Here is a 17205-nt window from a genome sequence, read left to right as displayed (position 1 = left end):
TACAAAATGCAGGTGTTATTACGTAAAGAAATTTAAAATTTATTCTATTTTGTTATGTCATTACATAATACAGTTTGACACCTAAAACTTGACAATTTTGTCCTTTTTATTTATTGTAAATGAGGCATATTTGGAAGTTGGATTGTTATCAGATACAGAAGTTATGGGCATTTGCTAACAATTTATACATCAATCATGTAATTAAACAAATAATCTAATTAAATAATCAAATTAATGATTGAAACTTAACAAACTGAAAGAAAATTTGTCACAATAGAGACGTTTTAATTATTTATGCAGTATGACATTGACAGTGTACTATGTTGCAGTTGTGTGACAAGTTTGCATAGAAAATACACTCAGACGTAACGTCCAATCTGAACGTTTGGGGTATAAAGCAAGCAAGGTTCTCCAATTTTTTACCCCAAATACCATTAATGGATAAATAATAAGAAGAACCCCAGCTGATTTTTTTTTTTTTTTTTTTTTTTAAGTTACAGTACATTTTAAAGTACAAGCTTTCAATCTTCAATGAATAGTTTTGTTGCACTTCAAATTTTCTCCCCACTTATTGGGGAGCAGCTGGTACAAACTGACATTGTGACTCACACTCACTTTTTCTTTGACTTTTTAACGAGAACTCTTCAAGTCCCTGAAAGTGAAATGCAGATTATCTCCACTTTCATTTCTGTGCATTTTGTAGGAACTTGAATAATGTGTCAGTTTTGCTTGTTAGCTCATGAAAAATTTGCTGTTACGTGTCCAACACCTGATTTCTGTAGCTGTCAGTAGAAAAAATTTTCTGTACCAAATAAAATCAATTGCAGAAGAATCTTCTTACGCTGCACACAATGTTCACTTATTTTCCTGTTGCACTGATTTAAACATCGCTCAGACCGCAAAGACTGAACCACCTAAATAAAATAGCTTTTCCCACTAGTGCACCTCAAAAAGGTCACTGACCGTATGGCTGTGACATTTGGCTGTTTTCTTTGATGATGGAGTGACATGTTTCACGTGTGCTCTCTCTGTTATTTACAGACTGCAGTGTGTGGATGAGGTTTTCCAGCCCAAACAGGTATCCGTCCTCCCGGTTCCCCTCCTGCCACGGAATGTCGTGGTGTAAGGTCAGACCATCCAGTAACACCGTGGTTTTGCCAAAATCAATCAGCCAAATCTTTGCTTTTCCTGTGTGGTCGTGCACAAAGAGCAGAGAGCTTCCAATGACCTGTGGAAACAAAGAAGGATTAAATATTAATCTGTCTTTTCTGTTGCATCATCTAACTGCAATGCACATTCACACCCGCACGCACACCTACGGTGAACTTTAAAGTTTCCAATCCACCTAAACCTGTCCTTGGATGTGAGAGGAAGCCCACGCAAACACAGGGAGAACATGAAAACTCCACACAGAGAGGCCACAGGTGGGAATCAATCCCAAGACCTTCTTGCTGTGAGGCAACAGTGCTAACCACTAATCCACCATGCCAACCCTAATTTTTATTCTTAAAAATTCTTAAATTCTTTTAAAAAATGTAACTGCATCTACAACATAAATAATAAACATGAACAATATAGAATAGAGAATTGCATTGTTCCTCACATCCATTAACACAACTAAATTATCGCTTTTGAAGCCAGTTTGCAATAGAATGCATAAAATTGGCAAAATGCAGAATAAATGTACCACTATCTGCATGCAACATTATCAGCCCAAATCCAGCAAACAAAAAAACGCAAGTCAGGCGATGAATGTGAGAAAATTTACATGTGAGTGAATATCCACTGGTGTTCAGTTAAACAGTTAAAACAGTGTGCCTAGTGGTGAGATTGCACATTGCATTATGCTGCCACCAGTCACAATTTTGTTTGACGTTTTCACTTCTTTGGCGATGGGGATTTGTGCTCCTTTGCTTTTTATTGTGATACCCAATCTGTATGATCCTCCAGTAGACAGCATATAAGAGACTAGCCATTCCGCTTGCTTTATCTTGTTTTCACACCGTGCTGCAAAATGCGAAAGTTGGGGCATGTTCCTTTTGAGCTGCTGCATCAACATGGCGATACAACATGAGGGGCCTGATGCTTTGCAACGACAGACAACACAAATGAAATACTAGCGACACAAAAAGAGGTTTCTGCACAGAGGACGTTTAATAACTACCTGTTCATGTCGTTGCAAATAAAATGATGCAGGTGGTACATGCTGCAGTCTGGGTTTGGGGGTGACCCTTTCACGGGGCATACACCCACTAATATGTGAGGAATGCTGGACGACCCCTGTCTGTGGTGCTGAGGCCTGTGTGGACTTCTCATCTTCTTTATATTATTATGCTGTTTGATTTCCTGTTTTCTGTTTCTTCAGGGTTGTAAAAACTTTGCAAAACCTTGTAATTGTTGGAATGGCCTAAGCAGTGGGTCACCCCTCTATGTCTGGTCTGCTTGAGGTTTCTTTCTCAGTATGATCAGAGGGAGTTTTTCCTTACCACTGTTGCCTGTGTGCTTGCTCTGGGGGTTGGTAAGGTTAGACCTTACTTGTGTGAAGCACCTTGAGGCAACTTTTGTTGTGATTTGGCGCTATATAAATGAAATAAATTAAAATAACAAAACACAAAAATACAGCTACTTTAAGAGTAAAATCAGCATTAAAGTAAATAAAGAAATCTACTCAGTTCTGATGAGGTGGCCAAGCAGTTAGTGTGCTTGTTACCAGAGCAAAAGGTTCCTGGTTCAAGTCCACCACTGCCAACTCCCCATGTAATATGGAGTTGCATCAGGAGGGACATTCCGTGTAAAACCTGTGCCAAATCAACACGCAAATCCATCTTGGATTTGGGGAGAAGCCAAACGAACTTATTTACTCAGCTCCGTACATCAAATATATGCTGTAGCCCAAAGATAATAAAGCATCATGTTGCACTTGAATGAAGCCTTCTGGACAGAAACCTCCTTTTGTGTTTGCAGTATTTCTGCTGTGGCTATTTGCAGTGTGTGTGTTGTGTAAATTTGCACATGGCAAGTTATCAGACTTCACTGTCGCATGTGCTGCAAGTTATATTTTTCTGTCTTCTCTGTGTTTTCAAGCATTTTCTCAATTTGCAAACGATTTTGTTGAGGCAACTAGCTTTTGTTGAATTGGTGCAGGTGTTTTATGCGTTTCCTAGTGTTGTCTTAATTCTATACGTACTGTATATGAGTGCTTTTTATATGCATTGTATTTTCCCATTATTCAATGCAAACATCATCCATCACCTCGTGTGTTTTAAAGAACTCTGACTTTTTCAGGGCCTCCTTGATCTCTGCAAGTCTGCTCAGGTAAGATTTCTGTGTGGGAAAGAAACCAGAAAAGGGGTTTGCACTAAATTGTGAACACTCAAAAAGATGTTAATCTGAGTAAATTTGGAAAGTGCTTGTGTATTTTCCAACAGGGTGCGGTAACAGTGTATATTTAGGAACCTCCTAATCAGCAAGTCAAACAGCCTTGTGGCTGGAATTAGCCTGCAGAAGCATTCCTGCACAGTTCAAACATTTTGATCTGAGTCTCACTATTTGTCTGAAAACAAAGGTACATGGGTGTGAGAGCAGGGTGGTGAATGTGTGTGTCTGTGGGTTTATAGTTGATGTACGCGAGTATAGAGTACACGATGCACACAGGAACTGATACTTACCACGACATTTACGTTCCCTCCGATAAAGTCTTTGAACACCTCAGCGATGTCGGTTTTCGAGCGTGTTTTCTTGAAGTCAGTTCGACACGTGCCGTCACTTTTCTAAACAGAAGATATAATAATGTAAAGGTTTTCCAAGGGAAAAAATATATATATATTTATTTAATATTATATATTTAATGTTGATATTATGCTATTTGGGGATAGGCTCCAGCCCCCCTCCCCAACCTGTGACCTTTAATTGTTGTAAGCAGGTATAAAAAAAATGGATGGATGGATGAATTATGATGCATAGAAAAAGTGTATGTTGCAGAAATAATATATACTGGAAGCGTATGGTGTTGTGAAAACTTTGTAGCTATGTTTGTATGTATCTGTCTTAGTAAGCTGGTGTATTTCAAGAACATCTAATTTTATTCAAATTTGGCACATACATTGTGACTGACAAGATATTGTCATTGCTACCCTTGTTAGTACGATATCTCAAGAATCAGTTGACCAATTTCATTCATATTTAGCACTAGCTGGGGTACCCGGCGCTGCCCGGGTTAACCTGTTTTAGACATAAGCCAAATGCCAATCATTTTAATCAAAGCAATTGCCCAACATTTGTTTTTGTAATGTTGATGTCTTACAAATATAATAGTTAATGGACTAAAGTTTGTCCAGCAGAACTATAAGAGGTGGACTCCCCAAACTAAGTGGAAATACTTGGTTAAAAGACAAACACATTTGAAGTCCTTCATGCAGACTTTGTTTTGCAATCAAATTTAGAACAAAATTACACACAAAAGGGCGGTAACAGTGAATGTAAATATCAATGAATCAAAATTGAGGTAGTGGTGCATTTCACTGTTTTTACATTGCAATTTTACAAACATAAAATTAATGTATTCAGACAGGAAGGCAAACTGAGTCGCACAGGGCAGTCAGGTGCATAACAGTTGAGAACATAAACTAACTGAAGAAAGGCATTAAATAAACAGAGATGGCCAACACATATACAGGGCTGGAAATTTGAATCTGCCTGGTCATACCAACAGCCTCAGCCTAAGCATGTTGTTGTTTTGCTGAGTGTGCTGTGGCTGTGCTGAGTGTGCTGTAGAAAGGGATTAAATAAACAGAGATGGCCAACACATATACAGGGCTGGAAATTTAAATCTGCCTGGTCATACCCACAGCCTCAGCCTAAGCATGTTGTTTTGCTGAGTGTGCTGTAGAAAGGGATTAAATAAACAGAGATGGCCAACACATATACAGGGCTGGAAATTTGAATCTGCCTGGTCATACCCACAGCCGGCTATTTTGGGGGTAATTTTCAGTTCAACTTTTTAAAAAAATAGCACCAGTTTGCACCCAATGTCATGATTCAGAATATATATAGTTTTTAGGGCTACATATTATAGTTTGGGAGTTTATTGCACATGGTATAACACTGTATGGTCTTACATAAATGGCTATTTTGGGGGTAATTTTCAGTTCAACTTTTAAAAAAAATGGTACCAGTTTGTTCCCCATGTCATGAGGATTCAGAATATATATAGTTTTTAGGGCTACATACAACCCCTGGCAAAAATGATGGAATCACCGGCCTCAGAGGATGTTCATTCAGTTGTTTAATTTTGTAGAAAAAAAGCAGATCACAGACATGACACAAAACTAAAGTCATTTCAAATGGCAACTTTCTGGCTTTAACACTATAAGAAATCAAGAAAAAAAGATTGTGGCAGTCAGTAACGGTTACTTTTTAGACCAAGCAGAGGAAAAAAATATGGAATCACTCAATTCTGAAGAAAGAATTATGGAATCACCCTGTAAATTTTCATCCCCCAAATTAACACCTGCATCAAATCAGATCTGCTCATTGACATTGACCCTATGTGTCTTTTTGCAAGGAATGTTTTTGCAGTTTTTGCTCTATGGCAAGATGCATTATCATCTTGAAAAATGATTTCATCATCCCCAAACATCCTTTCAATTGTCCAAAATATCAACATAAACTTGTGCATTTATTGATGATGTAATAACAGCCGTCTCCCCAGTGCCTTTACCTGACATGCAGCCCCATATCATCAATGACTGTGGAAATTTACATGTTCTCTTCAGGCAGTCATCTTTATAAATCTCATTGGAACGGCACCAAACAAAAGTTCCAGCATCATCAGAGTGGCCTTTTATTGTGGGCAGTCTAAGGCACACCTGTGCACTAATCATGGTGTCTAATCAGCATCTTGATATGGCACACCTGTGAGGTGGGATGGATTATCTCAGCAAAGGAGAAGTGCTCACTATCACAGATTTAGACTGGTTTGTGAACAACATTTGAGGGAAATGGTGATATTGTGTATGTGGAAAAAGTTTTAGATCTTTGAGTTCATCTCATACAAAATGGGAGCAAAACCAAAAGTGTTGCGTTTATATTTTTGTATTTCCTTATAATTTTAGGACCAGCTTTGGGAACTTTTGTTCTCCTGACAATGCCTATTAGGTTGTGATCAGAAAATCCTACAGATGTAGAAGAGGCAATCAAACAGAGATTTGGTCTGTTTGTAAATATATGGTCAATACATGTTGCCACCTCAGTTCCATCAATTTTTTAGACTCACTCTGGTGGGTTCAGATATCATTTGTGTCAGACCATATGCTGTTGCCATTGTCATCAGTCTAGATTTCATTGGACAATTCATAGTCCAGTCAGTGTTCAGGTCTCCGAGCAAAAACACCTCAGAATCTGTGCTAGTGACATGATCAAGCATCTGATCAATTTTATCTAAATAATCTTTACATGAATTTGGAGGTCTGTAACAACATCCTATGAGAATTGGCTTGAGATGTTTTAAATGTACCTGTATCCAAATGGATTCAATAGAATTCGACATTAGATCAAATCTCACTTTTACTGGCAAGTGACTTTGAACATAAATTGCCACTCCACCTCCATGTGCATCTCTGTCTCGACGGAATATATTGTACCCACTGACTGTAACTGAACTATCTTCCAAAGTTGAATCTAAGTGAGTTTCTGACACTGCCAGTATTTAAAAATTTTGTTCAGCACTTAAATTTTCAATTTCAATTAACTTGTTTCTTAAACTACATATATTGATATGAGCTATTTTTAACATTTTTTGTGAAATATTGTTTAGCATTAGCATGATTTTATTTTACTAACTTGATTTTTCTTTTGAAGTTCTATGAAATCATTTCTGATTCATCTGTATTTGTCTAAATCTTTTAGTTCACTGGTGACCATCACTCTGGACTCTTCACTTTGTCTCAGCATTATTTTACAATTTCTGGTCCAGGTCACATGAATTTTGTTTTGTTTTTTCAACATTTGAGCTTGTCTTGCAATTTCAGCATTTCTCTGTGTCAGGTGCTCATTCAGGATCACTCCTGACCCTTTAAGTTTTTTGGCTTGTCTGAGCAGCTCAATTTTCTGTTTTCTGTTCCAGAATCTGATTATTACCGATGGTTTGGCTGTCACATCTTTCCTAGGAAGTGTATGACAAGCCTCAATGAAACTGCTCTGAATACTCATATTCTTACTTTCAAAAAAAAAACAAAAAAACAGTTGACCAATTTAATTCATATTTAGCATAAGGGTGTACTTGGGTGATCCCCAAAACCAGGTGATTACTTTTACCTTGAGGTCAATTTCAAGGTCATAGTGAGATATTCAAGATATTGTCATTGCCACACTTGTTACCACGATATCTCAAGAATCAGTTGACCAATTTCATTCATATTTAGCGTTGTCATGCTTTGGCCCTGGACCTGCCCAGAATCAGGTTTTGTCCCCCAGTTTTCGTCTGGTTCCCTCTCTTTGTCCTTCTGTCTGACCCTGAGTGTTTATATTCTGTTTCTTCCACTTTAGTCTTGGTTATATTATTTGTTACACTTCAGCCACTTATTGAGTTCTGTTCTAGTTTAGTCTTTGTCCTTTATTTTCTGGTTGTTCAGTCACTCTGTTTTGATCACATTAGTCCCTCAGGTTTATCTGTTACACTTCAGCCATATGTTGAGTTCTTTTGTACTTTAGATCCAGTCTTTAATTTTCTGTTGTTCTGTTTCTGCTTTTTTAATTTGTTTATTCTGTTTCCCTCACGTTTGAATTGTAGCTATCATTATTGTGTAACATTTGATCTGTCACTGTCACATTCCTCTTTTTGCTGCTTTTGTCTGACACACCCACCTGTCACTCCACTCTTGTCTCTTCCAGCCACGCCTTCTTTCCTTGCACCTGCATGTTATCACGCCCTGATTAACCTCTGCTTTTAAACCCTTTGTTTTTCACAGCTCACTGCTAGCTCGTTGTGCATCCTGCCTCATTCCAAGCCTCCTGTATCGTGCCTTAATCTGTGTTTTTTTGCCCTTCTCGACCTCTGCTTGTCCTTGACCACATTTTTGTTTCAGCCAGTTATTCTGCTTCTCCGTGCCTGAACCCAGCCTGTTTTTTGACTCCGTCTTTGCCACCTTCTATGTACTTGTTTGCTTGTGCTGGAACTCTGCTTGTTTACTGACCACGCCTCCACCTTATGACCGTCTGTACCGCCGCCTGTGTGATTGTCATCCTGTGCACCGACCTAAGCCTGTTTTTGATTAAACCTTTTACTTATCCTCATGAGTCATGAGTCTGCATTGGCGTCCACCTGCCTGCCGCGCCACATCACCACAGTTCCTGACACGCGTAAGGGCGCACTTGTGTGATTCCCCCAACACTGTATTACGTGGGGACTGGGGGGATATGTCATCTCATGACTCTTGTTAAAATGGTAAAAATTGTACACGTGGGTAAGAAAATTTTGTGAGCATTGCTTCAGATTTCAAGCAAAAAGTTAGACTGAAACACTGAAGAAACGATTCTAACATTTAAATCATGGTGAAGAAGTTGACGCAGAGAAAAACAAACTACTGTATTTTATTCTGTTTTCTTCACATTTTCAACAATGTTCCTTCATGTTTGTATTTTAGGTTTCAGTTACATGAGGTGCTAGCAACACCAAATTTATTGACATAGTGTGTCGAAATGTCACTTAAATCATTTAAGTAATGTTAGAACTCCAGGGTTCATGGTTTGACATAAACGTGCCACATACATGAGCACATATTAGCAAAGTGCTGTTTGCGCGGAATCAAGTTGAACAAGTTCCTTTCTGAGGAGGTGCATGATAACTACATGACAACTCGCCAAAAAATAAAAACTGTTTCACAAAAGAAGACTATTTACATTGCTACATGATACTATCACAGCTGAGTGAAAACAACACTAATAATAGTAAGACAGAATTTTACACAAGGATATGACATATATCTATGATAGCAGGTGCTATAAGATAACATGGAGAGCATTCAGTACTTTAACGTTTCCCATAATCCCCCTGGCTGCCCCCTGCACTTCCTAGAATGCACTGCATGAGTTCCGGTCTCGCAGACCGACCGATCCCCCTAAAAATCAGTCCCCTTGATGAAGCGGTTCACGGATTATCACCTTGTTTCTGCTTCAAACTGCACTCCAGTCATCATCTGTCTCAGCGACAGATATCTGAAGCTTTAGTACAACAATCATTTCCACATAAATTCACCATTATTTCATCATAAAAGGCGGCAGAAGCAATCAGAGCACTGCAGCTAAATGAGCTGCTAGCTGATGCATTCACTGCACATCGGAAATTTCAAAGCGTCACGGAATTTTGCCTCGTTTCTGCTTAACACTGCCTCATTTGTGCTTAAAACTAAATTTAAAATGATTTAAGAGGTTTTATGTTTATCATCTGAAAGTTAAAAATCCCAATAATCCATTTGAGTGCTTTGGGTGAAGAGATTCCGTTTCCGACGTGCTGCTGTGGTCAGAAACGACACATGCACAGATGCAAAAGGTGGACCGATTTTTAGGGGCGGATCGATGGGTCTGCGATGCCGGCGTCTCACAGTGCACGTAAACAATGGCTAGTGAGGTTGACCCCGAAGTTGTGGCAACGATCAAGGAATTTGATTTCCAACCCAATTTGGACCAAATGTGGCACACACTGCAGTGGATTCAAGATCTGTCCTAGCAAGGTCAGTCAGAGATAAATCATTTGGGTGAAGTTCGAGGTCACATGGGTCAAATGTCAGGTTGCCGTCATAGCCCTGACTGTCTTCATGCCCACAGGTTAGCATTACCTTGTATTCATAATGTGTGTATTACAAGCCATGTACTCATCTCTACCTTGATCCCTTCTATCCTGAATCCCAGTGAGTTGGTGGAACTCAAGGTCTCTCTCCACTGCATGTAGCGAGGTTTGGTTACGGCCTGCTGGGAATGCTCCTGGGCAGTCGGTCCATTGCTGTCCACCTCCACCATTTTGTCGTACAGGTCCTTCCTCAGCTTTGGGCGTACCCGTGCTCGAACCAGCTCTTCCTCTAAGTATGTCCTGAAACAGCAGGAACGTTGAAGCATGTGTCCAAACAAAATCAGTTACTTTCAGGGTTTGTTTTCATTTTACAAGTGAGGTACATCAATGAGCTAAAACGTCATTCAGCCATACAGTGCATTAAAACCTGTCTTTTGATTGTGACCAGTATAATATAAGTATAAATCTCTTGTTACGCAGTGTAGTAAAGCATACTCATGCTTAAATTATAGTCAGATCCATAAGGATTTGCGCAGTGACACAATTTTTATAATTTTGCCGAAATGAAACACCCATTTTTATACACAGTCCCTTGAAAGGCTATAGGTAATTGGACAAGCAAAATATAAAGATTATTGCTTGGGCAAATGATCACTTTTGCAGGTATTTTTTGTCAGACAAATTGGGATGGATACATGAACATTTCCAAGTCACCAAATAACTTCTTCAGAGCTTTCATAGGTGTCTTGCTGGCTTTTTTCATTCCTCTCCTTCTTGCACGGTTACTCAGTTTTTCAGAACTTCTTACTCCAGACACACTTATCACACAGTACCATACTGTTTGTATTTCTTCATGAGGGATGTATACTGCAAACCGTCTGTAAAAGTGATTATTTGCATGAAAAGTAATCCTAAAGTTTAGGTTGTCCAAGAACGTACGTCCCTGACAATGGAAGGATTGGGCATATATAAGTATAACCAAATGCTAAAATACCCTCGGCCGAATGAGCATTGTCTTCTTTATAATTTGCAGTTTAATTATTAAGATCCTGCTGTCGTATGTACAATGTGTACATGTTCAATAAAACCCCAATCAATCATAAACAAGATGTACATTTTAACAGTATCTGTAGGAGGGCGTGCGTGTGCATGAGCTTTTGACAAGAGTGGACGTTAACTTTGGGTTAGCAGATGTTTGTGTGTGCACTGACATCCGCAAATTGTCTTGTAAATCACTCCAGAGGTGTTATCAGGTTCAAAAAACAGCATTTTGAGGTTTAGAAGTGTTTATTTCTCACTGGCCTTTACATAATATATGACAGAGGTTATATTTACACAAAGACAAAACAGATTTTGCAGCTAGCTAGCAGCCTGTGATGCCACCATGCTAATGTCTGCGAAATGCCTTGTAAATCACTTCAGAGGTGTTAGCAGGTTCCAAAATCAGCATTTTCAGTTTTGGAAGTGTTTATTTGTCACTAGCTTTAACAGGACAAAGAGGTTACACACAAACAAAACAGAGTTTGCAGCTAATTACCAGCCTGTGACATCAATCAATCAATCAATTTTTTTATATAGCGCCAAATCACAACAAACAGTTGCCCCAAGGCGCCTTATATTGTAAGGCAAGGCCATACAATAATTATGTAAAACCCCAACGGTCAAAATGACCCCCTGTGAGCAAGCACTTGGCTACAGTGGGAAGGAAAAACTCCCTTTTAACAGGAAGAAACCTCCAGCAGAACCAGGCTCAGGGAGGGGCAGTCTTCTGCTGGGACTGGTTGGGGCTGAGGGAGAGAACCAGGAAAAAGACATGCTGTGGAGGGGAGCAGAGATCGATCACTAATGATTAAATGCAGAGTGGTGCATACAGAGCAATAAGAGAAAGAAACAGTGCATCATGGGAACCCCCCAGCAGTCTACGTCTATAGCAGCATAACTAAGGGATGGTTCAGGGTCACCTGATCCAGCCCTAACTATAAGCTTTAGCAAAAAGGAAAGTTTTAAGCCTAATCTTAAAAGTAGAGAGGGTGTCTGTCTCCCTGATCTGAATTGGGAGCTGGTTCCACAGGAGAGGAGCCTGAAAGCTGAAGGCTCTGCCTCCCATTCTACTCTTACAAACCCTAGGAACTACAAGTAAGCCTGCAGTCTGAGAGCGAAGCGCTCTACTGGGGTGATATGGTACTACGAGGTCCCTAAGATAAGATGGGACCTGATTATTCAAAACCTTATAAGTAAGAAGAAGAATTTTAAATTCTATTCTAGAATTAACAGGAAGCCAATGAAGAGAGGCCAATATGGGTGAGATATGCTCTCTCCTTCTAGTCCCCATCAGTACTCTAGCTGCAGCATTTTGAATTAACTGAAGGCTTTTTAGGGAACTTTTAGGACAACCTGATAATAATGAATTACAATAGTCCAGCCTAGAGGAAATAAATGCATGAATTAGTTTTTCAGCATCACTCTGAGACAAGACCTTTCTGATTTTAGAGATATTGCGTAAATGCAAAAAAGCAGTCCTACATATTTGTTTAATATGCGCTTTGAATGACATATCCTGATCAAAAATGACTCCAAGATTTCTCACAGTATTACTAGAGGTCAGGGTAATGCCATCCAGAGTAAGGATCTGATTAGACACCATGTTTCTAAGATTTGTGGGGCCAAGTACAATAACTTCAGTTTTATCTGAGTTTAAAAGCAGGAAATTAGAGGTCATCCATGTCTTTATGTCTGTAAGACAATCCTGCAGTTTAGCTAATTGGTGTGTGTCCTCTGGCTTCATGGATAGATAAAGCTGGGTATCATCTGCGTAACAATGAAAATTTAAGCAATACCGTCTAATAATACTACCTAAGGGAAGCATGTATAAAGTGAATAAAATTGGTCCTAACACAGAACCTTGTGGAACTCCATAATTAACTTTAGTCTGTGAAGAAGATTCCCCATTTACATGAACAAATTGTAATCTATTAGACAAATATGATTCAAACCACCGCAGCGCAGTGCCTTTAATACCTATGGCATGCTCTAATCTCTGTAATAAAATTTTATGGTCAACAGTATCAAAAGCAGCACTGAGGTCTAACAGAACAAGCACAGAGATGAGTCCACTGTCCGAGGCCATAAGAAGATCATTTGTAACCTTCACTAATGCTGTTTCTGTACTATGATGAATTCTAAAACCTGACTGAAACTCTTCAAATAGACCATTCCTCTGCAGATGATCAGTTAGCTGTTTTACAACTACCCTTTCAAGAATTTTTGAGAGAAAAGGAAGGTTGGAGATTGGCCTATAATTAGCTAAGATAGCTGGGTCAAGTGATGGCTTTTTAAGTAATGGTTTAATTACTGCCACCTTAAAAGCCTGTGGTACATAGCCAACTAACAAAGATAGATTGATCATATTTAAGATCGAAGCATTAAATAATGGTAGGGCTTCCTTGAGCAGCCTGGTAGGAATGGGGTCTAATAAACATGTTGATGGTTTGGATGAAGTAACTAATGAAAATAACTCAGAACAATCGGAGAGAAAGAGTCTAACCAAATACCGGCATCACTGAAAGCAGCCAAAGATAACGATACGTCTTTGGGATGGTTATGAGTAATTTTTTCTCTAATAGTTAAAATTTTGTTAGCAAAGAAAGTCATGAAGTCATTATTAGTTAAAGTTAATGGAATACTCAGCTCAATAGAGCTCTGACTCTTTGTCAGCCTGGCTACAGTGCTGAAAAGAAACCTGGGGTTGTTCTTATTTTCTTCAATTAGTGATGAGTAGAAAGATGTCCTAGCTTTACGGAGGGCTTTTTTTATAGAGCAACAGACTCTTTTTCCAGGCTAAGTGAAGATCTTCTAAATTAGTGAGACGCCATTTCCTCTCCAACTTACGGGTTATCTGCTTTAAGCTACGAGTTTGTGAGTTATACCACGGAGTCAGGCACTTCTGATTTAAAGCTCTCTTTTTCAGAGGAGCTACAGCATCCAAAGTTGTCTTCAATGAGGATGTAAAACTATTGACGAGATACTCTATCTCACCTACAGAGTTTAGGTAGCTACTCTGCACTGTGTTGGTATATGGCATTAGAGAACATAAAGAAGGAATCATATCCTTAAACCTAGTTACAGCGCTTTCTGAAAGACTTCTAGTGTAATGAAACTTATTCCCCACTGCTGGGTAGTCCATCAGAGTAGATGTAAATGTTATTAAGAAATGATCAGACAGAAGGGAGTTTTCAGGGAATACTGTTAAGTCTTCTATTTCCATACCATAAGTCAGAACAAGATCTAAGATATGATTAAAGTGGTGGGTGGACTCATTTACTTTTTGAGCAAAGCCAATAGAGTCTAATAATAGATTAAATGCAGTGTTGAGGCTGTCATTCTCAGCATCTGTGTGGATGTTAAAATCGCCCACTATAATTATCTTATCTGAGCTAAGCACTAAGTCAGACAAAAGGTCTGAAAATTCACAGAGAAACTCACAGTAACGACCAGGTGGACGATAGATAATAACAAATAAAACTGGTTTTTGGGACTTCCAATTTGGATGGACAAGACTAAGAGTCAAGCTTTCAAATGAATTAAAGCTCTGTCTGGGTTTTTGATTAATTAATAAGCTGGAATGGAAGATTGCTGCTAATCCTCCTCCTCGGCCCGTGCTACGAGCATTCTGACAGTTAGTGTGACTCGGGGGTGTTGACTCATTTAAACTAACATATTCATCCTGCTGTAACCAGGTTTCTGTAAGGCAGAATAAATCAATATGTTGATCAATTATTATATCATTTACCAACAGGGACTTAGAAGAGAGAGACCTAATGTTTAATAGACCACATTTAACTGTTTTAGTCTGTGGTGCAGTTGAAGGTGCTATATTATTTTTTCTTTTTGAATTTTTATGCTTAAATAGATTTTTGCTGGTTATTGGTAGTCTGGGAGCAGACACCGTCTCTACGGGGATGGGGTAATGAGGGGATGGCAGGGGGAGAGAAGCTGCAGAGAGGTGTGTAAGACTACAGCTCTGCTTCCTGGTCCCAACCCTGGATAGTCACGGTTTGGAGGATTTAAGAAAATTGGCCAGATTTCTAGAAATGAGAGCTGCTCCATCCAAAGTGGGATGGATGCCGTCTCTCCTAACAAGACCAGGTTTTCCCCAGAAGCTTTGCCAATTATCTATGAAGCCTACCTCATTTTTTGGACACCACTCAGACAGCCAGCAATTCAGGGAGAACATGCGGCTAAACATGTCACTCCCGGTCCGATTGGGGAGGGGCCCAGAGAAAACTACAGAGTCCGACATTGTTTTTGCAAAGTTACACACCGATTCAATGTTAATTTTAGTGACCTCCGATTGGCGTAACCGGGTGTCATTACTGCCGACGTGAATTACAATCTTACCAAATTTACGCTTAGCCTTAGCCAGCAGTTTCAAATTTCCTTCAATGTCGCCTGCTCTGGCCCCCAGAAGACAATTGACTATGGTTGCTGGTGTCGCTAACTTCACATTTCTCAAAACAGAGTCGCCAATAACCAGAGTTTGATCCTCGGCGGGTGTGTCGTCGAGTGGGGAAAAACGGTTAGAAATGTGAACGGGTTGGCGGTGTACACGGGGCTTCTGTTTAGGGCTACGCTTCTTCCTCACAGTCACCCAGTCGGCCTGCTTTCCCGGCTGCTCGGGATCTGCCAGGGGGTAACTAACGGCGGCTAAGCTACCTTGGTCCGCACCGACTACAGGGGCCTGGCTAGCTGTAGAATTTTCCACGGTGCGGAGCCGAGTCTCCAATTCGCCCAGCCTGGCCTCCAAAGCTACGAATAAGCTACACTTATTACAAGTACCGTTACTGCTAAAGGAGGCCGAGGAATAACTAAACATTTCACACCCAGAGCAGAAAAGTGCGGGAGAGACAGGAGAAGCCGCCATGCTAAATCGGCTAAGAGCTAGTAGCTACGCTAAGCTAGCGGATTCCTAAAAACACGCAAAGTGAATAATGTGTAAATAATTTAGAGGTGATTCAGCAGAGGGAGTGCTTTAGTTAAGGCACGTAAAGATTACACTGGGAAACGAATCGTAATCTAGATAACTAGATCAATCTAACTGCGCAGATTAAACAGCTAACAGATACAGAAAAACACCGCTGTGCTCTGGAACAGGAAGTGATACAATACCGCAGTGAGAGCCAACCACCAGTAGAGGCCACGCTAACATCTGCGAAATGTCTTGTGAATCACTTCAGAGGTGTTAATCAGGTTTCAAAACCGTTTTCAGTTTTAGAAGTGTTTATTTCTCACTCGCTTTCATGGAATACATGACAAAGTGGTTATATTTGCACACAAACAAAACAGAGTTAGCAGCTAGCTAACCCCTTGAATTAAAGCTGAACGTCGACACTACAACCACTTCTTGATTGTTTCATTTATGGATGCTAATCATTTAAAGAATTCAATAAATAGAAGTCACTGCCTGGCTGTATACGCTACACGGTTATGGACAAACCAGATGTAAATTTCGGTTTCAGTTTGTGCACTTCACTTCCTCTGTGCTGCAAAGGGAAGCTGAGAGGAGACTCCAGATTGCAACGTTTTATCTTGTGTGACCGTCTGTATTCGTGCAGAGTAGCGGTTTTGCAACATTGCGGTCGTGAGTGTTTTTGACAAAGGGGATTCTCTAGGGACGCCCTGTGTGTGTATGTATATCAGCAAGGGTGCATGGGTTCAGCGACGCAGACACACAAACACACACATACAAATAGCACACATACTTGCTTGTGCATCTAGAACTTTAACACACAGTTGTTTATTTTGTTCTTACTTGCATGAGTCAAACGGAAACAACCATCTCGGTGCACACTTGTGTATGTGTCTGAATGTGTGCATTTGTGCATGTGAGAGAGTGCGTGAGGCACCACACCTGCTGTGGCAGGAAGCCAAGCATAGAGCCTGCAGTTACAACAGGTGTTCCCTTGTTAAACAAAAATGATTAAAGCAGAACGCGCTGTCACCAGACCACATCGGCAGAACATTAAACATATCAAACCATATCTGACGTCCTTTAACGTTGGCGCTCTGTGACGCGACCGACTGTCTGCAGAGATCCTTACCTTACTCCCATCTTGCAGTCCATGACATTTGGAAGGTCAAAGTTTGCCAGCAGGTCGGTCATATGGAGGAAAGACTCGCCGTCTTTTTCCACGATGCCGTGGTAACCTGGCACAAAAGGAAGCAGCGCGTCGCCCCTCAACTTATTGAAGCACTGCATCTCATTTTCAGAAAACCTCTTGAGGATCGTGCCCTCTTCTGCAGCTTTGAAGTTACCTGAGATGAGAAAAACATCAATATATTGGGGTCCCCCACTCCCTCTGCTAGCTATGGAGGCAAAACAGTGCCAAAAAAAAAACCTTACACATCGAGCTTCCATCAGGGCA

The 17205-nt window shown here is 40.1% G+C and overlaps 1 protein-coding gene across 1 annotated transcript in view; it reads right to left on the bottom strand.

Annotated features, from left to right (window-relative positions):
• Nucleotides 1-410: 410 nt before the first annotated feature.
• The window catches only part of itpka (inositol-trisphosphate 3-kinase A), a gene marked incomplete at its 5' end in the record, with an annotated part of 30940 nt that continues 14145 nt past the window's right edge, over nucleotides 411-17205 (bottom strand). Inside the window, 5 exons of the mRNA XM_034195141.1 lie at nucleotides 411-1228; nucleotides 3253-3324; nucleotides 3669-3770; nucleotides 9880-10084; nucleotides 16882-17095. Of these exons, the coding sequence (XP_034051032.1) occupies nucleotides 956-1228; nucleotides 3253-3324; nucleotides 3669-3770; nucleotides 9880-10084; nucleotides 16882-17095 (866 nt within the window). The remainder of the gene's footprint in view (nucleotides 1229-3252; nucleotides 3325-3668; nucleotides 3771-9879; nucleotides 10085-16881; nucleotides 17096-17205) is intronic.

Source organism: Thalassophryne amazonica, chromosome 19, assembly GCF_902500255.1.
Source record: "Thalassophryne amazonica chromosome 19, fThaAma1.1, whole genome shotgun sequence".
Taxonomy (NCBI): Eukaryota; Metazoa; Chordata; class Actinopteri; order Batrachoidiformes; family Batrachoididae; genus Thalassophryne; species Thalassophryne amazonica.
Note: the sequence above shows the minus strand (reverse complement) of the source record. Positions and strands in the feature narration are given on the sequence as shown.